Here is a 17,059-nt window from a genome sequence, read left to right on the forward strand (position 1 = left end):
ATTTATTGAGAGGAGTATGATTTTTATTTTGTTAATGTGTGTCACATGAATTGATTTGGGAAGGCTGAGCCATCCTTGCCTCCCTGGAATACTTTGCAGCTGATCATTGTGCAGGATCTTTTAAATTAAGTGTTGAGTTCAGTTTGCTGTTATTTTGTTGAAGGCTTGTACATCTATGTTTATTAAAAATAAATATTATTTTATTTTATTGTTGTGTCCTTGTCTGGTTTTAGTATTAGAGCAATACTGGCTTGTTTTGGAGGCATTTAGAGTTCTTTGAAAGGATTTTCCACTCAGAAGACCCTCCACTGGCCATTCTCCCAAAAGACTATATGTTCATCTGGGAGCCTGGATCCAGAGCCCTGCCTCTGGCCCAGACCTGGACTTGTATTTAAGGGGCATGTCTGGGGAGGTCCCACTCCAGGAGCTGGGGCGGGGGCTGGTGGAGTGTGGATCTCACCTCACCTGGGAGCTGTGTTCTGCATGCCTGACTTCCTGTTTCCTGTGCTTGCCCAGGAACAGCCCGGGCCCTGGCCATGGGGCACTGTCGCCTTTGTCATGGGAAGTTCTCCTCCCGGAGTCTCCGCAGCATCTCTGGCAGGGCACCTGGGGAGAGCTCAGAAAGGCCACCCCCTGGGGACCGTGTTTTCATCCGGGATTTCCAGCGCCTCCTGGGCGTGGCTGTCCACCAGGACCCAGCTCTGTCCCAGTTTGTCTGCAAGAACTGCCATGCCCAGTTCTACCAGTGCCACGGCCTCCTCACATCTTTCCTGCAGCGAGTCAATGTTCCCCCGACAGGCCGCCGGAAGCCTTGTGCAAAGTAGGTGCCCCTTCCCTCCTTTGCTGGGGGTGTGCAGGAGACCCCGTGAACAGGGCTGCATGGGCACAGGGCAGCCCGGGCGCTGGTGAGGCAGACACTCATGAGCACCAGTGCGCTGGGTGTGTGGGGAGACTGACTGGAGAGCACAGGGCGGGGAGGGCCTGGTGGGTGGCCTCGGAGGAAAAGGCTCAGCCGGCACACACAGTGGCCACTGGGCCCCATGCTTGCTCTTGGTGAGCAGCCCTGCTCCTTTGCAGGGTCGGTGTCCAGCCACGGATGGGGCCGGAGGAGGGAGCGTGTGTGGGTGAGTGCGCCCCCAGGGTGGGGTGCAGGGTGGGCGGGAAGCGGGGGGACTCAGATGCTGACTGGCCATGGGCTGGCGTCTCTCTGCCTCTCCTCAGTGGACCTGATTGCTTCGAGCCCCCAGGGCCTGCGTGGCTTGGTGGGGTGGGTGCACAGACACGCGGCCAGCTGTGGGGCCCTACCTAGCCTCCAGAGGACGCTGTCCTCCGAGTACTGTGGTGTCATCCGGGCCATGTGGGGCTGCGACCAGGGCCATGACTACACCATGGACGCCGACTCCAGCTGTGGGGCCCTCTTGCTGGACAGCGCTTTGGGTGTCAAGTGGACGTGGGACAAGGATTCAGGCCCGCGACTCCCCCAGCATCGGGGGTTCAACCCCACCGGGGCTGCCCCTCAGAGCTCCCAAGGCAGAGCAGCTGCGGCGGGGGCTGAAACCGAGACACTCCCCAGCCTCGAAACAAGCCGGCTTCCTTCAGATGGTGACCCAGTGGGGCCGGGGCCGGGCCCCCCGTCTCAGCCAAGCCTCCCCCAAGGTGGGGCCCCAGGTAGGTGGCTCCTCTGGGCTACTTGACCAGTATTCCTGGTCCTGAGCCAGGCAGGGCCCTTGGCAGGAAGTGGCTGTTGTGGTGGTAGCAGTGGTATGCGCAGAGGGGCCAGCATAGTGGCCAGGGCAGTCCTGGCACCGCCTCATGTGCGTCTGACAGCAGAGAGGGGCTGAAGACCCCGTTTGAGTGCCTTCCTTTAAGGCATGCTCGCCTGCCATCCAGGCTTCCTCCAAGCCTGCTTGGGGCCAGGGCACGGAGGGAGGAAGAGCCCGGGCCTTTGTGGGGCACGAAGGCAGCTGGGGTCAGGGGTTGTCCCGAGCCAATACAGGTCACTCCCTGGGCCTGTCAGTGCCCTGTGGGGCCTGATCCTGTGGCCCTGTGTGTTGGGTGCAGCTGTTCACCAACGTGGTATTAGGAGGGCTGGGCCGGCTCCCTACCCACGTCTCTCAGCTTCCATGTGGGTGCCAGGCTGCTCCTGCGAGTGATGTTTGCCACTGGATGGTTCAGAGTGAGGCAGTGCTCATGCTGGAGGGCTTCACTGTTCTTAGAACTGCTTGGAGTTTTGAGCCATGTGCCTGCAGTACTTGGATACCAATGATCTTTTTTGATGTTCTGAAACATCCGAGAGCAACTGGATCTGAACCTCTGAGGCAGGGCTGAATTTGCTGCTGTTGCTACTGCTGGCAGGACTTGGGGGTGGCGTGGTGGGCTTGGCTATGCAGGCCTTGTTGAGGGGGCCAGGAGGTGAGTGGATTTGGAGGCATGGGAACCCTAGGCGCCCTGTCATGCCTGTGGGGAGCACTACCGTGCAGTTCCCCTGGGGTGACAGGTGACTGGAGTCTTGTTCTTTGTTTCCCAGGGCAATTGGGTGAGAAGCAGGTTCCATCTCCAACCTCGGATGATCGGGTAAAAGACGAGTTCAGTGACCTTTCTGAGGGGTGAGAGAAGAGTGGGTTTACATAGCCTAACATTCCTCCTTGGCCACCATCCCAGGGGCTGCGGCCTGGCTCTCACTGGCCTCCCACTTTCTCTGTTGGGAGGAGGGGAGTGGTAGGGGGTGCTTAACAGGCTTCTGTTTTTGATTGGGGCACTTCAGACCTGATAGAGCTGCACGGGGGCCCAGCCACGTGTGGCCATCACTCTGTTCAGATGGTCCTCTGGCTGCTGGCTCATCTCGGCCTCCAAGGCTGAGTTTTATGCCAACCCCAGATTTTACTAGAACAGAAGCCAGCCTCTGGCTGTTTATCATGGTGTTTGTGTTGTGGAGTGGAGGACAGACCTTCTAGAGGCAGGCAGGACACCTGTCTGCTCCTGGGGACACCCCCTTCCCGGTCTCCAAGACCAAATCTCTCAGGGTGGAGGCTGCACACCAGCTGACCTTTCCACCCTGCCTTGTACACTGTGGCTAGACCACAGATGCACTTTGTCCAAACAAGTAGAACGACAGCGTGATTTTTGGTGCCAGTGACAGATGACCCAGGTGTTGGAGGAGAACCAGTGGGTGCCAGAAATCCACCCCCCACCCTGGGTCAGGAGGCTGTGGCTATCCTGCAGCCACCAGCCATCCTTGGGCCTTTCTCCGTGGGGAGGGTGGCAGCCTGTAGGGGCAGCTGAGGCATGCCAGCCAGGCTGTGTGCGGACTAGCAGAGCTTACGTCGTGACTCACGTTTTGGGGTAGAGATTATAGACGTGCAGATCTTTTTCAGGTCTTTGTTACCCTTTGAAATCACTGACAGCTGGCCTGTCATTTGGCCAGGTGTTTATAGTTACGGGAGTGAGGTGACATTCTAAAAGCCTGCTTCCTGCGAAGCCACCTCTTGTGAGGGTCTTCACCTCTGCCTGGGGCCCCGTAGGCTGACTCTTTCTGAGTTTGGGGTCCTGTTGTGATGAGAGGCATGGCTTACTGGGGATCCTCAGCCTGTGACCCTGGTTTGCTCTTTGTGTTAGGAGATGGTATTAGAGGATTGGGGATTTTCGGCCTTCTGAGAAGTAAAACATGTTGTGTGGGGATTCACATGGTATTAGACAGGAAGTTTCACTGCTTCCATCACCTGCTCCAGAGCATTGCTGAAGGTTCTCTTCTTTCCTAGAGATTTCCTGAGTGAAGATGAAAATGACAAGAAGCAGAACACCCAGTCCTCAGATGAGTCCTTTGAGCCGTACCCAGGAAAGAAGTAAGGGGATGGTGGTGCCATGAGCTCCCCGGGGTTTGGGGGTGTCCAGTGGGTGACCTGGAGACCTGCACCTGCCCTGGGGGCAGCGGGGACAGGATGGTGGCTTGCCCCTGTCTGCCTTGGTCAGCACACACTCTGCTTCTCGAATGGCCTGACCTCACCAGCCCAACGAAGGATGGCTTCTGGGTGACCCAGGAGGACTTTCCCAGTTCAGCGCAGGGACCTGGCCTAGCGCAGCCCTGTGAATGTGCTCCATCCACCCACCCGTGTCTGCTCTGGTGGCCTCTGGTCCGCCTGCTTACCTTCTGCCCTCTGTGCCCAGGGCCTTGGCGACATGGCCACCTGGCCCTGCCGTTGCTCTCGGGTCTACCTCTGGCCCTGATCCCTTGTTGAGGCAGCGCACCTCCCACAGGGCTTTGTGTTCTTGGTCTGTGGGTCCTGGCAGAGGAGGCTGGTTATCACTGTGTCACCCTGGGCCCAGGAACACCCAAACCCCTCTAGTTAGTAGATGCCCAGCTTGGGCCTTTGGCGTAGAATGAAACCACACCATCAGCCAGGAAAGTGCAAAACAAAATGGAGAAGCAGGCACAACTTCCTTTTTCCTTTGTGGGTGGAGACGAGAGGCGGTGGCTCGGGAGTTCCCACTTGGGATGTGGGACTGGGTCACGGCCCTGGAGCGGGCCTGAGTGGACAGACGCTGCTGGCCAGAGGGGGCGTCAGGAGGACCAAGATGGAGGGGCCGGGTCTGCTGCAGCAGGAGCCCTTGCTCCACCCTGACCTCCATGGGCCCCTCTTATGTCCTGCTGCCAGGAGTCCCAGGGCCACTGGCATGGGGTTAGGAGAGGGAGAGGCCCTGCCCTGCCCTGCTGCAGGTGGAGATGGCACGCAGGCGGCCCCCTTCCCTGGGTTTCCGGGAGGGCACACAGACACTCCAGTAGGACAGGACACACCAGGTATGTGTTCAGAAAGAAAGAGTGGAGTCGCTTGGTCATGTCCGACTCTTTGCAACCCCATGGACTGCAGCCTGCCAGGCTCCTCCATCCGTGGGATTTTCCAGGCAAGAGTACTGGGGTGGGTTGCCATTTCCTTCCCCAGGGCATCTTCCCAACCCAGGGATTGAATCCAGGTCTCCCACATTGCAGGCAGACGCTTTACCGTCTGAACCACCAGGGAAGCTGCAAAGTGTTCAGAGGCTGTGGTCAGATGGAACATTTTAGTGGAAGTTGTACCTGTGGGAGGCTGGAGCTCTGGGCTCCTCCCTGATGGCCTCTTGGTGCCTCCAGCACCACAACACGAACGCCTGCTGACGTCCTAGAATAGGGCCTGGGTCCATGTGACCTTGCAGCAGACGTGCCTGCCGAGGTCCTCAGCCACGCAGACAGAAGGGGACACCAGCTGCCAGGGCTCCCACAGGAGCCTGAGCGGCCATGGGAAAGAAAAGCACCAGCAGCCCCAAGTTGGGCCTGCGAGCGCCATCTTCCCACGCCTGCAGGGACCCCAGCCCCTTGTCCTTCAGGGACGCACTGGGAGACCTGGAGGCTGCTCCTGCTCACAAGGAGCGTGTGATGTGGTGCGAGCACTGGGCACGGCTCAGCTCTCACTAGGTGCCTGAGCTGCACAGCAGCAGAGGGTGGAGGCCAGGACCGTGGCCGGGTGGCAAAGAATAATCATAGGCAAAGAAGGGGAGGAGCAGCCTGTGCAGTTGTTGAAAAGGTTCTTGTTAATGTACTGTTTGAAGAGGAAACTGTTCATGTTTCTATTTGTGGTAAATTAATACACAACAGAGGTTACTGTTTTACCATTTTCTAAGCGTACAGTTCACTCCCGTTTCAGAACTTTTACGATGTTGTGCAGTTGTCAGCACTGTTTCCAGACTCACCATCCCAAATGCAGCCTCATGAAGCAGTGACTCCCCTGTCCGCCCCTCAGGCCCTGCCCCCTCCTAGTGTAGGTATCCATTCTGGGGACTCTGTGTCGCTTTCCTACTGGCTTCTTTCACTCAGAATAGGGTTTTTGAGATTCATCCATGTTGTGACCTGTCAGTTTGATTCCTTTCTATAAGATCCTATTAAAGGGACTTCCCTGGTGGTCTGATGGCTAGGACACCATATTTCCACTGCTGGGGACATGGGTTTGATCCCTGGTCGGGTTGCCATGCAGCACGGCCATGGTACGGAGGGACCACATGTTGGCTGCTGTCAATAGTGCTAGAAAGGGTGGTGTAACAGTTATCTGTTTGAGACCTGTTTTTGATTCTTTAGGTCCTACGGTACTTTTAACTTTCTGAGGAACTGCCATAGTTTTCTACAGCAGCTGCACATTCTACATCTGCTGCCGATGTACAGGGGTTCTGATTTCTACACATCCTTACCAGACCTTGTTATTTTAGGTCCTGCTAGTGGATGTTAAGTAGTATCTCATTGTCATTTTGATTTGCATTTGCCTAGTGATAGTGATGTTGAGTAGCTTTTCATGTTTGTATCATCTTTGGGGAAATGTCCGTCCAAGTTCTTTGCCTGTGTTTTAACGAAGTTGTTTGTGTTTTTTTGCCACTGAACTGTAGAATATATTTTCCCCTTTTTTCACTGTCTTGAAGTCCAGTGTTCCTATTTTTACTTTTTTAGTTTACTGTGCTTTTGGTGTCATATTCAGGAGAAACCATTACCAAGTCTAAGGTCATGGAAGATTTACCCACTAGAGTTTCACAGTTTTCACTTAGATTTAGGTCTTGGATCCATTTGAGTTATTTCTGTGTATGGTGTGAGGTGTAGATTGAGCCCCACTCTTTTGCATGTGGATATGTGATTGTCCCAGCACCTTCTGTTGAACAGACTGTCCTTTCCCTAGTGAGTGGTCTTGGCACCTTTGTCAAGTCAGTTGATTGTACTTGCAGGGGTTTATTTCTGGTCTCTCAGTTCCTCGGTATGTATTTCTTTATGCCAGTACCATGCTGCTTTGATTACCGTAGCTTTGTAGTAAATTTTGGAATCAGAAAGTGTGAATCCTTCAGCTTTGTTGTCTTTCAAACTTGTGTGGCTATTCAGTGTCCTTTGAAGTTCCATGTGAAACTTAGGATTTTTTTTCTACTTTGTGAAAAAACAGAATTTTCATAGGGATTGAATGTATAGACTGCTTTGGGGGATTATTGCCATCTTCACACTTTTAAGTTTTCCAGTTCATGAACATGTGTTTCTACTTGCTCAGGTCTTAATTTTCACAGCGTTTTCATAGTTTTATGTACCAGTCTTTAAGTTTTTAAGTTTACTCCTAAGTATCTTATTTCTTTTGATGCTATTAAAAATGAATAGTTAATTACCTTTTTCTGACTATTCATTTTAAGTGTATAGGAACAGGACTGGGTTCTAATGTGTTGATTTTTCCACCCTGCAACTTTGCTCAATTTTTCTGCGTAGGTTCTTTAAGGTTTTCTACATATAACATCATGGCATCGTGAATAGAGGTAGTTTTCTTTCCTGTTAATTTAGGTGCCTTTTCTTTTTTTTTTTTTTGCCTAATGGCTCTGGCTAGGACTTTCAGTACTGTGTCGAGAACTGGTGAAAGTGGGCATCTCTGTCTTGCTCCTGATACTAGAGGAAAAGCTTTCAGTTGTGACCATCGAGGATTGTATCAGCAGTGGCCTGTCTTTATGGCCCTAGAAGTTGGCTTCTGTTCCTGACAGATTTCCTTACATTCCTGGATCTAAGAAGAGGTGTGCATGTCTTTTTAAAACTTTGAAGGATACCAAGGGGGAAGCTGCTCTGTCTGGCCTGGTCCTCAGGGCCCTGTGAGACTGGCTGAGTTGCACAACCCCATGCTTGGAGGACAAGGTCCCCACTGCCTAGGGTCTGTGGTGGGGGGACAGCAGCAGGTGTAGAGCTCCCCCTGGTTGCTGAGGGTCTCCTGGCAGGTTCTAGGAGAGTGGGTCTGGATCTTCTTTCGAGCTTTCCCCATTGCAGTATTTTCCCTGGTATCTCCAAAGTTGTGTTTTTGGTGTTGACGACAGGGAGTAACACTTGGCCCTGAAGGCCCACTCCTGGGTCCTGAGGTGGCAGAGCAGGGACTCCACCTCCCCACAGTCCTTCTAGTTCTGGTGGGCAAGTGTCAGTGTGAAAGCCAGGTGGTCAGTATGGGGACTGGAGGTTAGCTCTGGAGATCTGAGGAAACCACCTCAGTGTTTAAAGAAAAATGAACACCGTGTATGCAAAAGATCAGAAACATTACTGACCAGTGTTGTCTTTTCCTCCAGGGTGTCTGGTAGGAAGAGTGAAAGCAAGGAAGCCAAGAAGTCAGAAGAACCAAAAATCCGAAAGAAACCTGGGCCTAAGCCGGGCTGGAAGGGCAAGCCACGGTGTGAGAGGTGAGGGGCTGGAGCGGGGGTTGCGCAGCCTGTGGGGGCCGTGGCTCCACGTGTGCTCTGCATTGCAGGGAGGAACTGCCCACCATCTACAAGTGTCCGCACCAGGGCTGCACGGCTGTGTACCGCGGGGCCGACGGCATGAAGGTGAGGGGCCTCCCAGGAGAGTGCACCCCCAGCTCTGCTGACAGGGCCTGGTTGGGTCTGTGCCTCCGCTGGGAGGAGGCACGCACGCTGGTCCAGGGTGTTGGCCAGGCTGGGGTACTCACGCCCCTGGTCCCTCCCATAGAAGCATGTCAAGGAGCACCACGAGGAGGTCCGGGAGAGGCCCTGCCCACACCCCGGCTGCAATAAGGTGTTCATGATCGACCGCTACCTGCAGCGCCATGTCAAGCTCATCCACACAGGTGTGTCCCCTCCCCTGCAGATGGGGCTCCAGGGAACTGACACAGAAGAAACCCTGGTGCTGTCCTGTGAGTTTATTGTGGTCTGTTTTAACATCATCATATGTGTTAGTTCGGAGAAGGCAATGGCAACCCACTCCAGTACTCTTGCCTGGAAAATCCCATGGACGAAGGAGCCTGGTAGGCTGCAGTCCATGGGGTCGCTAAGAGTTGGGCACGACTGAGCGACTTCACTTTCACTTTTTGCTTTAATGCATTGGAGAAGGAAATGGCAGCCCACTCCAGTGTTCTTGCCTGGAGAATCCCAGGGACAGCAGAGCCTGGTGGGCTGCCATCTGTGGGGTCGCACAGAGTCGGACACAACTGAAGCGACTTACAGCAGCAGCAGCAGCAGTGTGTTAGTTGCTCAGTTGTGTCTGACTCTGGAAGACCCATCTGACTGGAATGGTTCGCCATTTCCTTCTCCATTTACATCATTACTGGAAGAAAATGATATGTGCTTTTCAGATTATAAAACTGACCCAAATTCATGGTAGCAGCTGGTGGGAAAAGCACAGGGAAGGTGGTGCCCCAGTGCTCACCGCCATCAGTGGTGAGCTACCCCTTCTCTCTGAACACGCGTCCACGACCTTGGACTCGTGTGTGCCTATGTTCGTCATTGCTGGTTCTGCCCAGAAGGCAGCTCTCCCGACCCTCCAACCCCATGTCCAGATAGTCCATCCTAAACGATATTTTTCCTCTGTTGACCTTTGTACAAATGATTGACTTCTTCACTCCGATTTGCCCACTTAATGGCTGGCTCACAGTCCCTCAGTTTCACAGCATTTCATGCTTTGAGTGTTCTTGTCTGTTACTCCTGACACAGTAATTCCCTGGTGTCGGGTCAAGCCATTGTAACTCAGTCAGACCACAGTCGTCGTGATCATGAGCAGTTTTTATTTTCAGCACAGAACAGTCTAGACCTCACACTGGCAGGACGATTGCTCCTAGTCATGGAGGAGCCTGCCTGTGCGGCTGTGTCACACGTTGGTAGACGCGCAGTGATGTAGGAGAGAAGCATGTGGTGTTGCTCCAGGTGCATGGCTGGGGGTGTGACGTTCAAGTTTTGTTGAAAGGCTCTTTTAAGATGACTGCCACAGTGGGTGCCCCTGTGGTGCGCCCAGCATGGGGACAGTCCCTAGAGTAGCAGTAGCTGTAATCAGTCATCTGTGAAACTGCACCGATTGGGCTCCCTCTAAGAATTGGTGCTCCAGAAAATAGGAGGTTTAGGGAAACATGCTGCAGCCAAGTGGGTCAGAGCTGTGTCACCTGTGAGTCAGGTGCTTGAGCACCAAGGGGACAGTGTCAGGGCCTGTGGTCACTCCCTGTCTGGTCCCCAGAGGTGCGGAACTACATCTGCGATGAATGTGGACAGACCTTCAAGCAGCGGAAGCACCTCCTGGTCCACCAGATGCGCCATTCGGGAGCCAAGCCTCTGCAGTAAGTGGGGGGTGGTGGCCCTCCCGCTGGCAGCACCCTGGCCCTGGCTCACTGGCCCCATCCCATAGGTGTGAGGTCTGCGGGTTCCAGTGCCGGCAGCGGGCATCCCTGAAGTACCACATGACCAAGCACAAGGCTGAGACAGAGCTGGACTTTGCCTGTGACCAATGTGGCCGGCGGTTTGAGAAGGCACACAACCTCAACGTGCACATGTCCATGGTGCACCCGCTGACGCAGACCCCAGACCAGGCCCCAGAGGCCCCGCCCAGGCCCGCAGCAGGGCAGGTGGTGAAGGCTGAGCCCACCTGAGGGCCTGGCTGCCCCGAGCTCGGGTGGTGACTGGTTCAGGCCTGTGCGCAGAGTGGTGCCCTGATGCGCCCCCACTCTGCGTGCTGGGCGGCGATGGTTCAGTCTGCGGCTCGCAGGATCTTGTGGCCTCTGCTCTGGGACCAGCAGTTTCTTCTCCTATAACCAGAGTGACTTGGGCCAGATGCAGATTTTAGAGAACTGATTCCTCTTACCCACTAAAGCAATTGAGATTTGTAACCCACTTCTGAGGAGCTGGGCAGCGCCCTGTGCAGGTCAGGTCAGAAGAGTTGGGGCTCCTGGGAGAGATTGGGGTCCAGCACAGCCTGCCGCCTGCTCAGGAGGGCAGCACTCACTTCCGGGTCACAATCTCCACTCACAGCCAGCAGCTGCAACAAAGCCCACATGCTGGGCCCATCCTGCCCCCGTCCCTCCTGGGCCTGGATGCTGGATGCCGGCTTTCCCCAAGGCGTCCAGCATCCTCATGTCACACAGTGACACGGACCTAAACATAGCCACCTCGGTGAGCACCTGGGCATTACCTCTGCCACATGCAAGAAGCTCCTTTCTGGGCACCGAGGTATCAATTGCAGCAGAAACAGACGGGCATTTGTTATCAGGCTTATGGGGTCACCCTAGAAAGAAGATGGGCAGTGCCAAGGTCAGGGTGCCCAGAGCCGTGAACTGTGCCAGGAGCGTCACCCCAGCCTGTCTGGAGATGGGGCCTGGCCCTGCACCTGCCTGAGTTGGGAGCTCCCCACCATGGGCCACAGTCCAGACTGCACCGGTCTCCCCAGCCACAAAGAGGCCAACAAGCTTCAGGTACATGTTGAGAGCAACGCGCAGGAAGGCATCTTCTTTGAGGAGGGCATCCTCGTCAAAGTAGGGAAGGAGGCTGAAGGCAGACACAGGTGTCAAGTGACCTGACCTCACACATCTGACTTGGGCTGGTGGCAGGCAGCAGGGGCACAGGCTCTATGTCTTGAAGGACCCCTGCTGTTCCTCCCCTGACCTCCAGGCCCTGAGGGTTACCTGTAGAAGGCGACCGGCAGCAGCCTGACCTGGTGGTCGGGGGCCAGGCCAAGGAGGGTGCGCCCCACGGGGACATCTGTAAAACCAAGGGGCTTGTCAGCAGTGCGGGGCCCTCCCATAGTGTCAGGGTCTCCACGAGTTGTGTGCCTGCTGACCCAGGGGTGGCAACCTCATGCCACAGACTAGGGGGTGGGGGCTGGGTCCCTGAAATCGTCAGGGCTCCACTAAATTATTAAATGAGTCTGTATACTTAACCAAGCACATAAAGTTGCAAAAATGAGTTTTTAAAGTGAGCCCCAAGGAGGGCTCCTGTGTAACCATTTGAAAGTTGCTTCTGAAGAGAAGGACTAAGGAGTCGGCTGCAGTCTGACCTGCTCCCGTCAGAGGGCTAGGAGCCAGCACAGACATGGCTGGCAGCCTCCGGATCTCTCACCCGCCTCCGTCAGCTGAAAGACCAGCAGCCAGGAAATCCTCCTCTTCTGCAGACACCCCAAGATCTCCGCACAGATGTCCAGAGCCCTCAGGGAGCCAATGGCCTGTGACCCACAGAAGGACAGAAGAACTCAAAGGTGACAGTGGGCAAGGAGGGGCTGTCTACCTGGGGCCCTGCGCAGACCCTCAGGGTGCAGGGTCTGAAGGGAGACCCCACAGCGCAGGCCCATGGCCTGGGGTTTTCTCTCCTGAGAAAGCTTTTGCCCCAAAGGTACCACACCTCCCCTGCTCAAGAGACCTAACTTAGGAGGTCTGCAGAGAAATGGGGATCCATGGTTTCAAGTGCTCTGGGGGCAGGGGCTCGCCACCCTGTCCAGTGTGGGAGAGGGTCTGACGTACCTGTGGAGTCAGATATGAAGAGAGCAGGCCCATCAAGGAAAAGAAAAACAGGGAAACGAACAGCTACAAATAAAAACACATCCACTCACAACATAAGACTACCTGTATTCTGTTCCCTGAGAGTATAAGTAAAAATAATTCCTCACTGATTGTTTATAGGCCTAGGTTAGAAATCTTTGGGGGGATCTTTGCAGGAATAAAATTTGTAGTCGCTCTTACAGAATTTAATGGGTTATAAACAATTACTGCTTGGGGACCCATCTCTGTGGGCCTGTAAGGGGACAGTGGTCTGGAAGATACGGAGCCACTAAAAGCCTTCCAACAAAAACAGCCTGAAAAGTCTAAGAACAGATGCTCCCTGGGACTCAGTTACTTGAAATTATAATCACTCAAACCCCATAGCTCAGCAGTTGTTGTCAGGCAGGTGTGTACAACCTGAGCTGCTGGGGAGCTCTGGGTTTTAGAGAACTAGGGGTTCAGCTGGGTGTACCATGGTGGCTCCCAGTGGGGACACCAGCCTGCCCTCTGAGCCCTCCATCCAGCCCTGGTCTCAGCGAGCAGCTGAATGGGGTACAGGTACCTTGATGAGTGCCAGTCGGCCCTAACTGCCCCCCCCCGGGGATTATGGGGAGAATAAACACGTCAAATAAAAGCAGTTTAGAGTTAAAAGTCTTATCAAACCTGTACACCCAGGAAGGTTTGCTTCCAAATAAAGTCAGAAGGACCCCAAACACTTGTGTGTCCTTGAAAAGTACAGTGTGTTAGATGAACCCTGAGAGAACGTGAGCTTGCAGGAAGAGGGTGTCATCCTTGCCTCCTCTCCTTGGCCATCCAGCTTCCCCAGCTCCTGCCTGAAGCTCTCCTTCCTGGCCCGTTGAATTGCAAAGTGCAGGGCAGCCGCGCAGAGCCAGGACGGGCAAGGTGCGGGGGGTGGTATGATGGGGGAGGACATGCTGCGCAGACAAGAGGAGTGTATCACCACAGGAACCCCTGCCCCCAACCTGGCTCTGCACAGACTGGCCCTATGCCCTGGACACAGGAAGTGGTGCAGTTTGCAGGGGGTCTCAGCTTTGTCAGGAGGGTGTGGAACGCAGGGTTGCCTGGAGCCCTTCCCCTGACCCCTAGACCCCAGAATCTGCACCGGCCTCCCACACAACCCCTGCCCCAACTGCACTGTGATGTTCAAGGTCCTTCAGCAGGTTAAAATGGCCAAAAGCGAAAAACAATACAGTGCAATGATTTAAGAAACTTTCCTGCTCTCTATACGATTAGAGTCAGTGGGCAGACTGGCTTTCCTTGTTTTCTGAGGTTTCCAGCATCCCTAACTCTGGGGGTGCCTGAGCGATGGAAATGGTCAGAGGAAAATGTAAGGAGGCTGGAGAGGGCCAGCGATCCTCTCTGTGACCTCTAGGAGGGCACCCGCTGGGAAGTAAAAGGAGACGGGCAGGTGAACCCTGCACCTTGCAGAGCCTGTCCAGAGGCCTCTCCAGCTCCCAAGATGCTGGGCAGGTCAACGAGAGCGTGTGCCCATACTCACCTCTCAGCGAAGAGGTGGGCCTCCTGCAGCTTCCGCAGCTCTGCAGGCAGCAGGCTCTGGGACCACCTCCTCCACCGGCAGTGCAGCTCGGGCTCCAGGCTTGACCACCACAGCTCATGGGAGAGAATGGGCACCAACAGTCATTCACCACCACGCTTTGCAGACCTCAGTGACCCCGACCATCTGGGCAGGACATGTCCACCTGCTGGCTGACACCCACCCCCCCCGAGCCTGGCTCTGCTCATCTGGTGCTTCCTAACTACAAGGACAGTGTCTCATCTACGGCCCAACACAACTCATCCTCAGAGGACACACGGTTGCCCAGGGAGCTCGGTGGCAGACGTGCTGCTCTGAAAGAATGGGGCGGTGTCCTCCCTCCTGACAAAAGGGGAAGGGGTGAGAAAGCCCACAGGGGAGCCCCTACTGAGGAACTTCGGAAGGCCATGCAGAGGCCAGGCTGCAGGGGCTGAGAAGGCAGCTCCAGCCCAGAGCACACATCGTGAATGACTTCTGCTGCTGGCTTTGGCGCGGAGGGACTCCTGCGACCCAGTCCTCCCTCTCCAGTTCTCTCCCTACTGCTCCCGGGGCATCTGCTCCTGACTTAACACCCACTGCGCCTGGGATCACACAGCCAGGAGGCCCTAGATGTGCAACCCCCAGCCACACTGACCCTCACGGCACCCCACCAGGCCCGGGAGCTCCCCCGAGAAGATGGCAGGCCTACCAGAGCAGAGGTGAGCAGCAGGGGGCACTGGGTCTGGCAGGCGGTCAGGGCCAAGTCGGCTGCCAGGGATGGGTCTCTGCTTCGTGCACAGGTGTTGAGGAGCCCCTGGGGAGGAGATGCCCACTACTGAGTTTGCACATGGACCCTGGGAGCCACTGCATACGCAAGGCCCAGGCCAGAGGTCTGAGTAGTGACACGGGAGGGGTGGAGGGAACTGGAATTACCCTGAAGAAGTGGGCGGTGATGTCGTAGGTGAGAGCACCATCATGGGAGAAGTTTCTCTGCAAGATAGTAGAGGCCAGTGAGGAAGGAGGGCGGTGGACAGAGGTGGGCAGCCGTGTGCTGTCCCTCCTCCCCCGCACCTGGCTGCTTTCACAGGCCATTCTCAGAGCTTGAGGGGGAACAGCCTCCAGAACGAACTTGAACAGAAAATCTCACCTCATTTCTGCTGCTCCCCAGCTACCCTATAAGCTCCACACACATGACCAGAACCTCAGACAACCTCCAGCCACATGGTGCATTTTTACAAAGCCTCCTGTGGTGGGCACAGCACCTCCCTGTCCGTGACTGTGCACAAGTAAGGGAGGGCACCCTTTGGAGTCTGAAGAGCCAGGTGTAGGCTCTGTCTGGCTTTTGTGCCCAGAGGTGAAGCGGGCAGGTCGGTCAGCACTTCTGGGGCCCAAACCGCTAAACTGGGGAATGTTCTATGAAGGAGTCATGTTCTGGAGAAGGCACTGGCCCCAGTCTCTGGCCTTGCTGCCTGTGTCCAACAGAGTGAAGGACTCCCTGTGTCTCCAAGTACCACGGTCTAGCCTCAGTGACCCCCTGCAGGTGGGACCCATACCGAGGCCGCTGGCTCCATGTGACCACAGATGCACTCCTGAACTTTCCCCAGAACCAGCCCACAGTGCCCACATGGCCCCCAGCCCCGCACCTGACCTTGCTCACTCCACACCTACCAACTCTGAGTTGACCAAGTGGAAGAAATCAGCGCAGCTGGGGGCGGTCGGCTGCTCCGCACAGGGGCTGCTGACTAGCATGGAGGGGGGCAGGCCGAGGAGGGTGCTGGGAGGACAGAGGTGTGGACAGTGACCCCCGAGAGCAATGCTTGGAGCGGCAGCCACCCTCCCAGCCTGCTGGGAACTGGCCCGAGTCTGCGGCCCATCCCTCCCGGGAGGGCCTGGGCTCCTGTGCTGCTGGGCCCGTAGACACCACTGTGCTTCCCCAAAGCAGCCATGCAGCTTCATGATGACCCAGGGTGGGAGCAGTGTGTGAACCAACCAGCTCACTAGCCTGGGAAGGATGTCAATTCACAGCTCAGTTGTGATGAAGCTGCTGTGAGGACCCCTGAGCCCACATTCGATGTGAGGCCTTTGAACTGAAGGGATCCTGGGCCCAGACCCTGCTCTCCAGGGGACTCCCGGGGAGAGGCCACCCCAGAGACCCACAACTAGAGGGAAGAGAAGCCGAAGTCGGGAGAGACCCTGGGATGCAACCGTGTTACCGTTTGCAGGTGAGCAGCTCCTGCTGTCTCTGGAGGCGGCTGGCCACATCCCACCCGTGAGTCAGGGCCTGGAGGCGTCTGTGGAAAACTCCGAAGAGAAAGTGTCCATGGGGAGCAGCGTGGCCGAGGGGCGCAGGGCCCTGCTGCAGGTCAGCAGCCATCTCCTGGAGACGGCACCAGATGAAGAGCACCCGTCTCCTCATCGCCCTGTCACACGCGACCTCTAAACCCATGACTCCTGCTGCGGCCACCCTCCCAGGAACTCTTTCCACTTCCCATTATGATGGATGCAGAGGACATGCGTCCCTTTTGTGTGGAGTGTTAGGATCTCCCTTTCATCCTCCACATTTTCTAAATTCAGGCACTTTTAAAGAGAGATAGCGGGAATTCCAGATCCCATAAGACAGAGCTGCATGGCCACGTCCACAGTTACAGACCCCCAGCACACAGCTGTCGAGAAGGAAGGACAGGCCTGGTCTGCCCTCTGACCCCAGAGCCCACTCTCAGGAGGTCTGGGCAGCAGCATGCTGACAGAAAGGCACTTTTCACTCCAGGATGAGAACCTGCAGGGCCTCCGCACCCTTCTCAGTGTTCCTGCCTCAGTGACAAGTGACCTGGGAAACAGAAGGGGCTCCAGCCTCTGGTCTTTGCAAACTCTCAATATTCAGCCAAGTGGAGGGTTATTTATATCAATTCTCAAGAGTCTGACCTCCTAGCGCTGCACCCAGAGTTAAAGAGCAGAGAATGGGAGTAGCAACCAAGTTACTACTGAAGTCCACATTTTTACTTCCTGTTTTCAAATCTTAAATGTCCTAAAGCCTGGAGATGCTTCCTGTATTTCATCTTTCATTTTTGTGTTCCTTTGACGTTTATGGTGACATGAGTTCACAGAGCACGTGGCCTCTGGTCTGAGTGACCGTGTCTGTGACTCAGGCTTTCATTCTGCTTAGAACAGACATCTGGACTCATTGGATGCTCAATAAATATCTTGATAGCACATGGCTTCAATGCAGTGGACACACTGAGTTTTGCATTTTCTAACTAAC

General features: G+C 55.3%; 2 protein-coding genes across 11 annotated transcripts in view; one reads left to right on the forward strand and one right to left on the reverse strand.

Moving 5' to 3' along the window:
- ZNF276 (zinc finger protein 276) overlaps positions 1-17,030 on the forward strand; it is a 34,401-nt gene extending 17,371 nt beyond the window's left edge. For 3 of the 5 annotated variants that reach the window (XM_027977784.3, XM_027977783.3, XM_027977782.3), the window contains exons 2-12: positions 517-820; positions 1,078-1,124; positions 1,222-1,668; positions 2,528-2,606; positions 3,759-3,842; positions 8,089-8,199; positions 8,268-8,343; positions 8,486-8,603; positions 9,980-10,079; positions 10,148-14,519; positions 16,023-17,030. In XM_027977784.3, the coding sequence (XP_027833585.1) occupies positions 537-820; positions 1,078-1,124; positions 1,222-1,668; positions 2,528-2,606; positions 3,759-3,842; positions 8,089-8,199; positions 8,268-8,343; positions 8,486-8,603; positions 9,980-10,079; positions 10,148-10,388 (1,587 nt within the window). In that variant the 5' untranslated portion in view covers positions 517-536 and the 3' untranslated portion in view covers positions 10,389-14,519; positions 16,023-17,030. The remainder of the gene's footprint in view (positions 1-516; positions 821-1,077; positions 1,125-1,221; positions 1,669-2,527; positions 2,607-3,758; positions 3,843-8,088; positions 8,200-8,267; positions 8,344-8,485; positions 8,604-9,979; positions 10,080-10,147; positions 14,520-16,022) is intronic. The other 2 variants (XM_042230800.2, XM_042230801.2) reach the window with 2 other exon arrangements.
- Positions 8,661-17,059, reverse strand: part of FANCA (FA complementation group A) — a 38,825-nt gene continuing 30,426 nt past the window's right edge. For 3 of the 6 annotated variants that reach the window (XM_042230794.2, XM_027977774.2, XM_027977772.2), the window contains 12 exons: positions 16,014-16,177; positions 15,469-15,574; positions 14,734-14,790; positions 14,510-14,614; positions 13,786-13,898; positions 13,063-13,201; positions 12,249-12,311; positions 11,851-11,953; positions 11,418-11,493; positions 11,127-11,280; positions 10,928-11,020; positions 8,661-10,774 (listed from right to left, as the gene is read on the reverse strand). In XM_042230794.2, the coding sequence (XP_042086728.1) occupies positions 10,667-10,774; positions 10,928-11,020; positions 11,127-11,280; positions 11,418-11,493; positions 11,851-11,953; positions 12,249-12,311; positions 13,063-13,201; positions 13,786-13,898; positions 14,510-14,614; positions 14,734-14,790; positions 15,469-15,574; positions 16,014-16,177 (1,281 nt within the window). In that variant the 3' untranslated portion in view covers positions 8,661-10,666. Of the gene's footprint in view, positions 10,775-10,927; positions 11,021-11,126; positions 11,281-11,417; positions 11,494-11,850; positions 11,954-12,248; positions 12,312-13,062; positions 13,202-13,785; positions 13,899-14,509; positions 14,615-14,733; positions 14,791-15,468; positions 15,575-16,013; positions 16,178-17,059 lie in introns of those variants that run through there. The other 3 variants (XM_027977773.2, XM_042230793.1, XM_060398287.1) reach the window with 3 other exon arrangements.

This window comes from Ovis aries, chromosome 14, assembly GCF_016772045.2.
Source record: "Ovis aries strain OAR_USU_Benz2616 breed Rambouillet chromosome 14, ARS-UI_Ramb_v3.0, whole genome shotgun sequence".
Lineage (NCBI taxonomy): Eukaryota > Metazoa > Chordata > Mammalia > Artiodactyla > Bovidae > Ovis > Ovis aries.